Source organism: Cyanistes caeruleus, chromosome 1 (assembly GCF_971803275.1).
Source record: "Cyanistes caeruleus chromosome 1, bCyaCae1.hap1.1, whole genome shotgun sequence".
NCBI classification, from domain to species: Eukaryota; Metazoa; Chordata; class Aves; order Passeriformes; family Paridae; genus Cyanistes; species Cyanistes caeruleus.
The window spans coordinates 148,532,567-148,547,543 of record NC_141701.1 but is presented as its reverse complement, the minus strand read 5'-3'; the positions used below and the strand labels follow the sequence as shown (position 1 = coordinate 148,547,543).

At 49.8% G+C, this 14,977-nt stretch overlaps 1 protein-coding gene across 6 annotated transcripts in view; it reads right to left on the bottom strand.

Moving 5' to 3' along the window:
- Positions 1-14,977, bottom strand: part of LOC111925531 (mitogen-activated protein kinase kinase kinase 3-like) — a 75,976-nt gene that overhangs the window by 13,327 nt on the left and 47,672 nt on the right. For all 6 annotated transcript variants that reach the window (XM_086866513.1, XM_086866536.1, XM_086866552.1 and 3 more), the window contains 4 exons: positions 13,108-13,221; positions 11,528-11,639; positions 4,545-4,678; positions 1,916-1,989 (listed from right to left, as the gene is read on the bottom strand). In XM_086866513.1, the coding sequence (XP_086722639.1) occupies positions 1,916-1,989; positions 4,545-4,678; positions 11,528-11,639; positions 13,108-13,221 (434 nt within the window). The remainder of the gene's footprint in view (positions 1-1,915; positions 1,990-4,544; positions 4,679-11,527; positions 11,640-13,107; positions 13,222-14,977) is intronic.

The following is a 14,977-nucleotide window of genomic DNA, read 5'->3' as shown; positions in this document are numbered from 1 at the left end:
AAATCATCACCCCTGTGCATGAGGCAGCACAGAAGGAGATTTCTGTTCACTCAACATCAAGTGTTCAACCACAGACCTCTGCTTCCCATGGGCACTGCTCAGCTGCTGCAGGTGTACACACCAGAGTCCCTCAGCCATGCTCAGTTCACACAGGTTTCCCTTCTCTCCAACATCACCTCCCACCTTCCTCACACTCTGCTCCACCACTGGGAACATGCAGCCTCCCCCCAGACCAGGAGGGAGAGTTGGCATTGGTGCCCTAAAGCTCATGGTCTTTAAACTACAGTGAGACAATGAAAAAACACCACAAGGGCATTTCAGCAATTCAAATTTCACCCCAGGCTCTTAAAGAGTGATTCTGGGCATTTGGGTTTTCTACTCTCCTTTAAAAATATGGGCAGAGTAGAAATCAGCTTTGTAAAGTGCTCTGAAATCTATTCATGTCAAAGCTGATCACTGCTGTGGCAAAGAGGAGTTTGTGGTGCTGTTCCTAACCCTCAGCCTGGTCACTGAGCCTGGTGATTTGCTCTGTCCTCTTGGGCTGATGCCATCCCAAACAACTGGCTACAAGGCCTGTGTCAACTCTTTGCAGGACCAGTCCCATTTATTCCTCTTCCTTGGAATAATACAGCCCTCCTTGTGCCTTTTCCAGCTCCTAGACCCTTACTGAACACATCTGCCCACTTTGCACATGGAATCAGGCCATGCCACTCTCTCACAAACAGAGCTAAAAGCCTAAAGCTCTTCTCTCAGTTCACAGCAGAGTGTTACAAACAGCCCAAGCTCCTTCTGCTGCTCTTCTTGGCAAAATCTGTGCAAAAGCAAAGCTGGGGCAGAGAGGCTGGGAACACAAGGAATCCAGCTTCGATACAGCCATAACAATGAGCAAATACATCACAGGAAATTATTAAAAGCCACAAAAAGGAAATGGATCTTGATGCTGAGACAGATCCAAAGCACACGGAGCTGCAAACCCGAAGCACGCTACACAATCAACCCAACGCAGGCCCGCTGGAACGCAGCCTCGGTGCTGTATGGCAACAGCAACAGGGGAAAAAAATAGAAAATCTTTGATGTAGACAGAAAAAAAAAATAGACTGCTTCCCATAAGGACACTGTGTCTTATCCACAGCTCACCCTGCACAGCAGCAAACGTACGGACTCTGTGCACGTGTGAGCCGGGATCCAGCTCAATGGCACCAGCCACAGAATCGCAGCCTGGGTTAGTACAGCATGTCCCAGTTGCTTCCTGCTGAGCAGCTAAACTTAGTTACTGCTCATCTGGTGTCCTCAGCACCTTGACTGACACGTCTGTGGCTGCTGGCACTGCACAGGGACTGCTGAGTTTGCCAGTGGTCAGTGGAGAGCAGACAGCTTGCCCAGGGAGGAGGAGGCATGGAGAGGCTGATGGAATATTGACCTGGTGACTGCAGAGAGCCAGAGGGGAAGGAGGTGCTGTGAGGGTGATGAAGCACTTGAACAGGTTGCCCAGAGAAATTGTGGATGTCCATCCCTGGAAGAGTTCAAGGCCAGGCTAAATGGAGCACTGAGCAACCTGGGATAGTGGAAGGTGTTGCTGCTCATGACAGGGGATTGGAACTGGATGATCTTTAAGGTCCCTTCCAACCCAACCCATTGTGTGATTTTTGTGAGAATTTTCACCTCAAAAGACAAAAAAGAAAACCTGGTCACACAAAGCTACGTTGTCTTTGTCCAGCTCAGATTACTGCAATTCCAATCATGCCATTGCACAGACATCTGTGCTAGGATCTGGTTTTCAGCGATGAATTTGTTTTGCTCAGGTGCGACCTCATCCCAACAGAAACCTCAGGGTCTGACACTGATGCTGCTGCTCTCCTGCTGTGGAGCAGAGGCTGCAGCTCAGCTTGTGAACACAGTGACACACACAACTCACCTGTCCACAGACCTGTCCAGCGACTGGCAGCTCCCAGACAGCGAGTCATCGGGGCTGATGAAAGCTTCAAGCATCTGACAGAGAAAGAAAAGGGGAAACAATAAAAACATGCACCGTAGCTTTCCAAGCTCCAGAACTAGCAGACCTCTGCAGGGTCATCCATTTATGATGCCTTCTCTGCATTATTGTTCTTTCCAACTGCTGTTTGCTGGTAGGAAAACTGAAGCAAAGGTAATTAACACCCTGATGTTCCAAGCGTGCGGAGAAGTCAGTGAGAATCAAAGTGCCCAAAGTATTTGTGTGAAAAAATAACATTGCTACTAAAGGAAAATATGTATCAGGATACAAATGATGTGCCCAAGGCCAAGTGGATATTGTGTACCACAGCCAGGATTGCAGAGCTGGACTCCTGATTTCCCGAGCTGCCCTGGCACACGAGCCCAGCCTTCCTCTCCGCTGATAAGCGCAGCATCATCAGGGTTTTTGGCTGGAAGAACCGGCTTGGCTCTCACCAGCTCAGTGAGTCAAAAGCTGCATTTGTGTTGCTTCCTGGATGAGACATTGTACTGGCCAGGGTTATTTATAGCTGGTTAGTAACAATAGAGGGTTTGTATGGAGTGGTAAACCCTGGAGCTGTGTGCACTTCCACATGGAGCAGAGCCTGCTCCGTGCCACACTGCGCTGCCAGCGGTGCCACGCTCCCTCCTGGCTGTGGACATCCACCAACCCCTGCTCCACAGCTCACTCCTGGGAAAGCTGAGCAATGAGGGCTAAACACCATGTGCAGCCACACTTTGCTGCTTCCCACATTGTTCCTCCTTCCCCAACAGCCTCCCTTTCCACAGGCTGTTCCCATCAGCCCTCCTCAGCTGGTTGTCATAACAGCTTGTGCTGTTTTGGCCAGGCAGTCCCAACTGCAAAGTGCAATTTTGCTCTGCTTCCTAGCTTTTGTCCCAAAACCTCCTTCAAAATGCACCAAGCCAAAGAGGTGCAAGCATTCAAATAAAACCCACTTGCCACCTCTGCCAGCCATGCCAGGTCTCTTCCAGCAGTTACAGCTGAAACAGACTCATTTCTCAAAAGCATAAAATTGGGAATTGGTGCATGCTCCATACTCAGCCTCTGTTCATCTGCCAGGCTGGTCTCAAGACCACAGTTACATCACAGGCTTGCACAGGGGCATTCCCCAAAAGGCAGCAAGCTCCAGTTTCTGAGTGGTTTTCCGTGAGGCACATATGGAAGCAGCAGTACAAGAACATTCTGAAGGCAAAGCCCATATAGGGAAAAGCATGGCTGCTCAATGAGGAAAGACAAAAAAACCCCAAACCCCTTTTCCCTGCTTTTAATTCACCAGCAAAGGGCTGCAGGCCACCCACAGCGTGATGCTGGGGAAAAGCAAGGAGAGCATCTGGGAACCTTCATCCAGACCAGGCTCAGGGCTCAGAATTAATGGAGCTCCATGAACAGCTGGTGGAGCTGGGCTGATTTACACCCAAGGGGGTCACAGGGACCCTCCCCCTCCACACACACACTTTGTCTTAATCCTCCCCAATGTGTTTTGAAGGCATGTGAAAACAATAGAGAGCCAACTTTTGGCTGCAAGGAGCACACGATACATCTGCACTCTGACGCTGCCAAGACTCACCCGGAGTGACTTCTTACTTTATTAATGGCTGTATAATAAACTGTTGAAAACACAACTTTGCCATGGAAACGCTGGCACAGCCTGCACGCAAATGTGGAGCTGGTGGGTGCTTTTGAGTGTAGGAAAAACACATCTCCCCAGGAACATCCTTGGGGGCCAGCATTGCAGCCTGATGGATCGAGTTTACTACCTTCCAGATGTCCCTCCTGCAAACTCTCTCACTGGTCCCGTGTTTCCAAGAGCTTTGTAAGAATGATATGTGCTCAGGCAGCCCAGCTGACTTCACAGGATCTATACCAAGCTCTTCAGAGCTATAGATGGAGCACAATTGCAAACAGAGAGGGAGGTATAAGCATCTCCCACTGTGGTCCCTTGACACTGCAGTCTCCCTCATTGTGGGTACCAAATTGACTGGAGGATGAGGGACTGCTCAGCACTGAGGAACTTGCTGCTCTTTTATTACTGAGGGACTGGAACATACAATCTCCTTATTAAGAGAGTTAAAAAAAAAAATGGGGGAGGGACAGAGACACAAAACCACAGAGGTTGTGGGCAGAGCCAAGAACTGTAACTGGAGCTCAGGCAGAAACACCACATGGGAAGCAGCCAGAGCTGCTGATATCCCCAGGCTGTTGCAATCGCAGGCAATCGGTTGCTTGGCACATTCCCTCATGGTGCTGGGATCTGGGAATGCTGTGGCCACAAGGGCCTGGCAGCTGGTTCACATGTGTGCCCCAGATCTGTGCTGCTCCAGAGCTACCCGAGGTGCCCGGGCACATTTGCCATCCCCAGAGCAGCTGGCTCTCAGGGCTCCTGGAAATCAGACTTTCCCAGGCATGTCAAGCACCCATTCCTGGAAAAAGCTGGCCCGAGCCCCAAGCACAGGCACTGCCAGGGTTTAACGGTGGGAACAGCTCAGTCAGCGCGGCCTCCTGGCGCCCAGCGCTGCCCCAGCTCCACACACACAGCCCCAGCCCCACTCACGTTCTGCTCCATGGTCTCGGGGATGAACTCGCCCTCGCTGTTGATGCTGGTGTAGGAGCCCTGGCGGGCGATCTGCTGCTGCTCCTCGGGAACGCTGCCCGGCGGCGGAGAGCTGCGCCCGGTGTGCAGGGAGCCTGCGACAGGGACACACACCGGTCAAGGAGGCAACCTACCAATCCAAATCCTTCCCAAAACGCTCTTCCAGCCATCACAGAGCTCCTGGAGATGCTGCTGGGTTTGAGTCCATGAGGATGGGAATGGAGCTAGGGGTGTGATGCTGTTTATGGGCTTCCTCCAAAGCTTTAGCAATGGGGAGAGCTTGTTACTGCGGAACAACATGTAGCAGACTTGACCTTCAACACACCCTGGATCCTTAGAGCTGTCACTGTATCCAGAAAGGAAAGAGCTCTGGGGTTCTGTTGTCATACAGTCAGTCAATCTCAAAGCAAACCACAAACCCCCAACCCACTCCCCTTTGATCCCGACCCTTTGAAGGTCACTGCCTCCTCCAGCCACCTGGGAAACAGCCCGGCTGTGCAACATCAGCGAAACACTTGTTATATGGAAAATGACTTTCACTCAAATACCCTCTTCTCCTCCCTTTCCCTACACGGAAGTAAAGAGGAACACCAGCCCTGAAATCCAAAAACCCCAGGGCAGGAATCACCTATGGGATCTGTTTGTCCCATTTTTGGCCAAGGGAATTGTCTCCCCTGTCTATAACCCCACAGCCCCTACCCTGTGGATCCAATACACAGACAGCAAAGCTTCCACTGGCTCCCTCACAGGGCTCATTTAGCAGAAGGTGATTTTCATTTTGCACCTGGGAGAGAAGCCCACAGCTTCTTTATGAAGATGTTCCATTCCTCCTGTTAATTCCCCCCCATCCACTCTATCCTTCTGCCTTTTCCAGCTTTAGGGATTGCTGCCCTTGCTTGGCCCAGCTGCACAGTCTTGGCTCTGCTTGACTCCCTGCAGTCCCTCCCCTCCATCCCTGTGCTGTCATCACTCCGTGGTAAGGAATTGCTGACGGAGATCCGTGTGGATCCGCGCTGGAGCTTCAGCTGCTCGGCATCGTGAGCTTCCCCACAGCACAACAACTTGTTTTCATGCAGACTTCTGAAAAGCACACATCCTTGAGGAGATAGAAAGCACAAGGAGATGTGTTTCCTCATGTTTTGTATCAATTTTGTGGCACACTCGCCTGCTCCTGGGTTCATTATACCATTTGCTAACAACATGCCCAGGGCTGAGCACAAGAGAAAGGGACTGGGAGGGAGAGTCAACATCATGGGAAATCAACACTGATCTATCAACACAACACTTCTGCCTCTTCTGATGCTATTCTGCATCAGTTACTGTGCCAGATGGATCTCTGGAATAAATCCATCTGCATGATCAACACTTTGAACACAAGTTCCCACCTTTCACTTAAGCAGAAGCACATCAGGAGCTGCAAATGTTAACAGTGTCACACCAGCATTAAAGGTCATTAAATCAGGCCTTTCTGCTGGATTTACACCAAACACACAGATTTGTCTGTCCCATGCTACATTTTCCTTCTGACTGCTTGCTTAGATTGTAAAAATAAAAGTCATATGGCTTTGAGTTACTTTTTTTTCTTCTTCTTCCTATTTTCTCCTTCACAGATTTCCTGCAGGATAAGAACACAGTGAAAAAACTTCAACTGAAGTAATGCCAAGATCAAGAGGAGAGAATCTCTCGAGTGCTGCAGCACTCATAATGAACTGGCTTTCCACCAGCCCTAAAACAAAACCATTTGGGAAGTACAGCATCCTCTCTTTGAAGATAAATAAATAAACTTAACTATTGAGCAGTTTGGGCACCCTGAATAAATCACTGCATCAGCAGCCCCTCGTTTGCTTAGCAGATGCCAATCTGGAATGCAGCACAAGGACATTTGGCTGGCTCTTGCCCCAAAAAGCTGCTGGAGGATTTACTGAGCTCTAACTGCTGTATCAGCTCTGCTGAGCATTTCTGCTACTGCTGCAATGAGGTGAGGGTCTGCTCCTGCACTATTGGGATCTCTTGCTCCAGTGACCCACTTGTTATCCAGAAAGCCTTTGACTATGATTTTACAAAGATCTGTACATGCCCTGTTTGACTCTGAACCTGGGGAGTTAAACCAGATTTATCTCAAGCACAAAGACTTTGCATAATCTCACATTAAGCCTTTGCCTGTAAGAACTACTCCCAGCCACAGATCAGCTGTGTTTGACCTTCCAGAGTCACATTTCCTGCCAAAAACTTTAAAAGGGGGTAAGACACCAGCTATTTCCCAGCAGGTAAGGAAATTAAAGTGCTTAGGTTTTTACATGCATGGAAACTGCTGGAGTGAAGCAGATCCCTTTTCAGCCAGGCTATTTGGGTAGATGTGCTTCCCAAAGTCATTTTTGCAGCTTCACACCTCCAGGAGCACTGGTTGCTGCTGCTTTGCATCCATGCATGCTCTTCCACCTGGGAGAAACATGGGGAGGTGCTGGGAGCAGATCTCTGGAGCTCAGGGTTGATTCCCCACTCCAGCCCTGCTCTGTTAACAAAACCTCAGGCAATCCCAGTGCTGCTGGAGGAGGGGAGGAATGGAAAACTGGGGCCAGAGAAAGAGAGCAACAGTGGTACCTCATGGCAGGCTTAATTCATAGTGGGGAAAATACAAGGCACATTGGATATATAGGATAATGCTGATTAATCCACCCCGAGGCAGAGGAAGAAACAGACAGAAAAGCCCAGATGTGCCTATTTGACACATCACAGATGCTCTTCACACTTGACCTAATACTGAAGAAACAGCAGCAGCACCAGGCAGGGAGAGGAGGCCCCCAAGGGACTGTCCTGGGGTCTGTGGGATTACATGTCAGCTCCAGTGGGGATGGGGCAGGCTGCTGTGCTGGTCAGATCTCAGCAGCTCTGTTTGGGATTGCTGCACTCAGAGTTGGCACTGGCTGAGCATCTGACCTCGGTTACCCTCTGCAGCAAGGTGCTCAGGGAGGGATTCCTGCTCCATGTTACACACACAAATGTAAAGATTTGAGAGGAGAGCACAGAGTGTCCTGAGGACAGAGAACCGGGACAGCACGGACACTCACAGTCACTGCTGGCACCCACTGCGGCCTTCCGTGTTCCCTTCTGATATTTTTATTTAAGAAGTGCCTTTCATGCAGTGCGTGCAGAGCTCGTGGCACGTACAGCCAGCTCCCCTGTGCCAGGCCTGGCTTCCCTCCACCCCCACATTCCCCAGCTTCAGCATTCCCCTGCTCTTCCCAAAACTTCACCGGCCAGCAGCAAGCAGGGGAGAGAAGCCCCCGAGCAGGCAGAGCTGGGGAGGGTTTGCTGGCAGCTGCCACCGCTCACAGCTGCAGCCACGGGGAGCCCAGCCCTGCAATGCTCCAAACAAGGGACACCACGGCAAGATGTGCTGCTCCTCTGAGCCCTGGCAAACACCAGGCTCAGGACAGGGCTGCACAGGAGAGAGAGAGAGACAGAGAGAGAAACCTGCAGGAAATTTCTCTCTCTGGTCCTGGCAAGGGGAGCTGTGAGCAGATGGACCAAAACTCCCTCAATTTCTTCTTTTCCAGTGGGATGCCTACAAGTCTCCCTCCTCTCCTTGCTGATCCTTCTGAGCATGGATTTCTACATTTTGATTTAAGGCAAATTTAGGGCAAATTTTTCAACTAATAAGCAAGACAGAACCTATATTCTGGCTCTCAGGCAACTGGCATGATGCACAAAGATAAATTTTCCTCCTCTTCTCAAAACAGAGCAGGTGTCATCCAACCTAACTCCTGCAACACTCCTGGTTTGGAGAGAGCTGGCAGGCACATGAAGCCATGGCTCAGCAGCCTGGTTTTCCATGATAAAAACCAGTAAATTAAAGGTTTTATTCTGGTAAATGTTTTCACTGAAATGGTGATGCTGGAATGGGGCTGTCAAGTAATTTTTGGATAATGCTCTGAAATGTGTATTTCTTCAAAGTAAATAAAAACAATCCTGAGTTATCTGAAAATCCTGAACCCAGAAAAATTTTCTTTTTTCAGTCCAAGTTCCCTTGTGCTTTCGCTGGCCACCAAAAAACTGGAAGGGGATTTCCACAGAAAAAGTTTATGGGGGAAAAAAAAAAAAAAAAGAAAATATTGACTTTGAATAAGGTTTTTCAGGGACACGGCATGAAGACATTTTCTGCCCAGCAGAAGCAAAAATAGCTAAATCTTCCCCAGAACATCTACCTCCCTTCCAATGTTCTTGTGCCAATTACATACAGTTTTATTATTTTCCGTTGCTGCTTATATGGCAAAGTCAGCAGAAAAACATGAGACATCTCAGAAACACGGAGAACATGACCCTGAACTACCTTTTATTATAAAGACACGTTCAATCTCCTTTTAAAAGTGGTTTCAAGAGAAAAAGCTGAGCTGAGTTAAGAACCTCTTTTGAGAGCAACCACTCTGATGACAGCAGAAGGCAAATACTGTGAAATGCCTTGTGAATACAAGGGAAAAGAGTTTCTCCTACAGAATTCCCAGCCTCTTAGGATGCCTTTTGACTATCCACCAAATTCAGTGAAACCCCCACTCTGGGAAAACAAAACACAGCATCATGAATGTCTGTATTTCCTGACACTGGCTTTTATGCTCCCTTTGAAATGCTGCTCTCCCTTTCAGCTTTCTGCCCAGCTGCTGGACCACCCAGCTCTGACTCAGGAGAGTTAAATGCATCTGCTGGATTGTGAGCACCCCCTAAGAAGAGCTGCAGTAGCTTCCTACAGATAACCCAAAGAGAGGAGTGACCTCCTGTTGTCACTCTGAGGGACTTGTTGAAGCCTCCTCACAAGACTGATGGTTTCTATGGAAAAAGAAACAGGTATGACTGATGCTTGGGCTGGTTACTTCTGCCACCTGACCATGTAAAAGTGCCAAGGACTGGGAGTTTCGCACATTAGCTCCTGAAAATCCCAACATTAGCACACTCTGCACCCCACAGCCAGTGCTGCCCAGTGCTCCTCCTCTGTTACCTTGACTGAAGCAGCACATTAGAGCAGTATAGCACAATTAACATGCATAAATCAGCAGCTCCATTCCTCCACTCTGCTCTTCAAGCATCCCCTCAAAATCCATTTGTGCCTCAGGCTCTCACCCTTGCACAGCTGATCTCTCACCCTCTGCCTTGCCTTGGGGCATTCTTAAGGCAGCAACACCTCACAGTCAGTGGTGCAGAGCTGGTCAGGAACCAGCAGCTCCAGAAGAGGAAGGAGAGGCCAAAGCACGGCATAAAAGTTGGTAGGAAAGTCTTAACTTCACAAGAACCCATCTTCCCACTAGCACAGCTATACATGGAATCAATCCTGCCCATCATGCTCAGGCTCACACGTCAGTGACAGCTCCCAGTGCCACAGCTCTTTGCTCATTAGCAGCCTAACACATACCAAAGAAAAGGGCAGCAGAGAAGCTTTGCTCAAGCACAGTTTCTGCTGAGACTCTGTGCTTTACATGTGCATTTAATTCAGGGTCACCTAGTGACTCTGCCAAACTCTCAAAAACCATGTGAGCTAGGAAGAAAAACAAACAGAAGAAGACAACCTTGGTACATCCAAACACCAGGCTCAAAGAGAGCCCTTGCACATGTGCCACCCACCCCTGGCATCAGTAAGAGCTGGGCATGGCTGCACAAAGGATATGCTGGACCTACCCTAGAAGAGCATTTTCTATACATCTTGTCTGAGATGAAGCCAACCACAGGAGAGGTTATCAGCACAGGCTATGAAGCAGAAGGGATGAGTCCTTGGAGAAAAATACTCTTTTGTTGCACAGAGGAGAGTTTGGAAGTATTTACTGTCATGTAACTACAGAGGACCTTTAGATTTCTCCATGTGTATTTCTGAAGGAGAAGCCTACTTTATTCAAGGCTGTCAGTTCTACAGCTGGCAAGTACTTGCATGAAAATGATTAAGATCTGTAGAAGTTCCCCTATAACCTGCACCCACATCAGCTGTGGGTGTCACACTGTGTAAAATAATCATTCACCCTGCCTGCAGGATGGAATATAATTTTACTCCTGCTATACAGTCCCATGTACTGCTTCACCAGCTCTGCACAAGGCACCCTGCTCTCTACAAAATCCTACAAGGTTCTTCACACAAAAGCTCCTACAGACAGCTGATCAACAGGATTTCAAAAGCTCAGAGTATTTCAGGAAGCAAGGAAAGCACAAACTCAAGACCAGAAAACCAAAGAGGAAACGACACCAGGCTACAAACAAACTCCAGTCCATGCAGGGCTGCAAGAGGAGCTGAGGTGTTTGCCAGCCTGGTTTCAGGGCTTGCCAAGTACTACTTCCAGTGCCTCTGAAGGAAAGGGATGCTCCCCTTCCTCTGGAATGTCACCACTGCAAAATACTGCACACCTGCCCCTGAGAAACCCCAGAAACAGCTACCAGAGATGTCATTTCGCCCACAAGAACAGACTGGTGCCACACAGACACATATTTGGTCTTTATGTGGTGAAGCTGGTCCCAGCCCAGGAGCTAAGGAGCCTGAGCCCACTCAGCTACATCATCCTGCCAGCTGAGAAAGGGGGCCAGACACTGGGAACAACAGCACACAGATAAAGGAAGAACCAGAGGTCCCAAACAGCCTTGGATCCCTATAGATTATCACTCTTCACTTTGATAAAGCTCAGTGGAATCAAATTCTCTGGAAATTTTTATCACTGCATTTCCCACCCCCAAATTACACCCCAGGTCCCCTGTTCTCTTCACCTGCATGCTCAGAGTGACTCTGCTCAGCACAACCTCACCCAACCTGCGGAGTCTCTTCCTCAGGCTGAGGACGAGCAGCAGCTGCACTGAGTTACTGTGGGGGACATCAGTGTGGCCATCCACACTCTAACACCCACAGGGTTGTGACAAAAAAAAGAGGAAGAAGGTGGTGGCCAGGTTGAAATGGCACAGAACACCCCAGCTTCACTCACCTGTCGAATATTTGCGCGTCCTCTCGGAGTCTTTGTACAGGGATCCCATGATATCGCCCATGGATCTGGAGATCCTCATCTCGTGCTGCTTGCTGTTGTTTGGCTGCAGGAGCTGGTGATCAGACAAAGGGAATGATCAGAATTGGCCAGAGCCCTGTGGACACACCATGTGAAACCCTGTATTTGGCTCCCTGTGACCCTATTACCCAAGAACTATTAAAAAAAAAAAAAAAAAAAAAGGAAAGAAAGAAAGAAGACATGCACGTAATCTAGAGTGATCCAAAAACCATTCAAACACATGTCACATCTGCTAATAAAATGGTCTAATAAGATTAAGCTCCCACAGATAATGGTAAATACAGATATTTGACATAAAAGACTATTCCTGAACTCCATTATCTCCAGATAGGTACAGAGACTGATCATGGACTGAAAACACTTGCAATCCCAAAATCAGCACTGCTCCTCTGTGCTCCCTAGACTCCAGTGGCAGCCCAGGCACTGCAGAGGTTCCTCTGTAACAGGGCAGAGGAACAGAGAGAGTGGAAGGTCAGGGAAGACAGGTAAGGGAAGAGCAAAGAAACACATACCCAGCTGGTAACTTGGCAGTGGCCAGGTTTTACTAAGACCACACACTACAGTGAGCTGTGACTTTATGATAATCTTATATATGACCTCGGAACAGCCTGTTCTCACACGCAGGAGCATGGCCACAGGAAGAGATGGACCTGCTCCCAAAGGCAGGCAGGAATCTACCTGGCTCCTCTGCTCTCTGCTGTGCTCCCACAAATTGCCCCATTGCCAGCCAGGGTTTAGGAAACCCCAGCTGATGGCTCAGTTTCTACTCCCTGCACCTCCCAAGCCTCTCTGAAGGAGCTGAGAGGGCTGAGAATGGGGATAAGCACTGTGAGTTTCGAGACTCCCAGTCTCTCCAGTACTTCTAGGAAATAAAAAGAAGAAACAGAGTTGCAACATCTACAAATCCCTTGCTTACAGCCTGTGCTTGGGGCAGCACGACATGTGCTTTGGCAAGACACTCTGTGCAACCGAGGTCAAGCTAACAGGCTTAACTGCAAAACCACTGAGCTCAGGAAAAACTAATAAATAAATAAAGATGGAAAAAATGCAGACAGTTCTGCATGAGGCCGAAGGATTCTTCGGTTTGCTCTTCCCAGCCTTTAGCACTGCTGCAGCACGTGCAGGGAACAGTCCCCACGCTGCCACCCAGCATGGCAAGGACCAGGGCATCACCCTGAATACAGAGGAGAGGTGAAAAGGAATGGTGGCAGCATCTCTAGAAAGAAAGCACAAGGAGTTCTCTCAGGGTTTAACCTTGTTTGAGGGTCAGTCTGGTATTTAACCCTTCACAGGATGCAGGAGGAGCCAGGGCACGCTGAGCTCAGCCCCTGGGCTACTATCACAGGAAGATTTCTGAGCAGCTGAGCCAGAGCAGGGCTGACCCTCCTCATAACCAGCTTGCCCTCTGCTCTGCACCGTCAGGAGACTCTTTTCCACTCCCCAACACAATAACAAGGCATCTCACTCCAGACACAAAAGAGCAGAGAAGGTGAAGGGCTCACATTCGCTTTCTTTGGAGCGCTCACAAGGATCCGCAGGCTCTTCAGGGAAGGGCTCAGCTCCAACTGTTCCATCGCTTTGTCCAAATCTTCCTGGGATTTCAATGGGATCAGGAGCTGGAAGGGATTAAACAAACACCAAAGGATGGCAATGTCACACCTTTGGGTAAACAGAAGGAGCCAGATCCTTACAGGGAGCAGCCTGGGAATCGGGGGATGAGGGAGGAGCCCAAGGAGGCGATGGAAAACGGAGCCCCTTGCCCTCCAGCTTGCTGAGCTCTAACATTTTCTTCCAAGACCTCATTTACCAAGGAACAGACACAAAAAAAATCACAACAAACAACATCTGCGAGGAGAAAGCTTAAAGGTCACACCAGAGATCCAGCTAGTGGGAAAAGGAGAGGGCTGGGATGAAACCTTTGGCTTGCCTGCTACTCTGGGGCTGCTCTGATTCTGCAGGTGGGATCTGCTGCTACCCAGCCCCAAAACAACCCCACACGTTCTTCCTGGGTTGATGGCCACACTGGTGCTCCAATACACCAGTGAGCTGCACCCAAGGATTCACTCTGGCAGATGCTTTGTGCCCTTCCCTACTGCTGATGCTTGTATTCTGCACACTGACACAGCTCCCTGGTGCCTGGCCACCAGGTGAAACCAGGGAACACCCCACAAATAACTCTCTTCCCTTTTGATGTGCAAGGAGTGCATTGCTCTCCTTCCAAGAATCACTTCTTTCACTCCCAGCAGAACAAATTCAGCTTCTGCTCTTTGTAAGAACAGAGAACTACACAGTACCGTGTCTGTCAGGCAGCAAAAAGCCCTGATGTTTTCCTGGGAAGTGGCAGACTATTTCCCTCATACCTCCACGGGGAATTTGACCCTCCCAACCTTGCTGTGTGGTGTACCATGTCCTGCAGACAGCCTGCAAAGCCTCCAACACCCGATACAGCTGCACTTCAGAGGAGCTCTGTGGCCTTCTGCTGCCCTGGGCTAAGATTAAAAGCACAACTTCTTGCCCCTCATTTCGGGATATTCTGCCTAATCTCATACCAAACAGGCCCCAGCCTCTGCAGGTTGCCTCGGGCACTGGATCCAGCCAACACAGCACATGTTATTCTCATGCCTGTGCCAAAGTACACTGGAACTCCACTGACCAAAGGCAGCGAGCAGCCACAGCTCCCAGCAGGCTCTCTCTGGGAGCCACAGCTTCCCAGAACTCCTGAAAAGTGGCTCAGGCCTCCAGGTGATTTGGGCTCCTGCCACCAGCCACAGCAAACCCACCTCAGAGCAGCTGCCACACAAGGTGACCCTCACAAGCCCACTGGGACAGCCCTTTTGATCCCAGGGTGTTGCCAAGGGTTTGGCTGTTGGCCTGTAGGCAAATACACCTCAGACTGTGTGCTCTTGGCCTTATGGCCCAGAAGGCCAGTGACATCCTGGGGTGCATTGGGAAGAGCATTTCCAGCAGGTCAGGGCAGGGATCCTGCCCCTCTGCCCAGCCCTGTGAGGCACATCTGGAGCGCTGTGCCCAGCTGTGGACTCGAGAGAGGCAGGGAGCTCCTGCAGCAGGGACAGCTGAGGCTACAAGGGAGATTAAGGGATTGGAGCATCTCTCTTATGAGGAAAGGCTGAAGGAGCTGGGGCTGCTCCGGCTCAAGAGGAGATGCTGAGAGGGGACCCCATCCCTGTCTGTGCCTGACTGCAGGGAAGGCTCAGAGCAGGGACCAGGCTCTGCTCCTTAGGGGCCAGCAATGGGACAGGAGGAACAGACAAGAATGGATCCCAGGAAGTTTCCCCTGCACTGGAGGCAGAACTTTTTCCCTGTGCAGTGACCAAGCTCTGAACAGATTGCCCAGAGAGGGTGTGGAGTGTC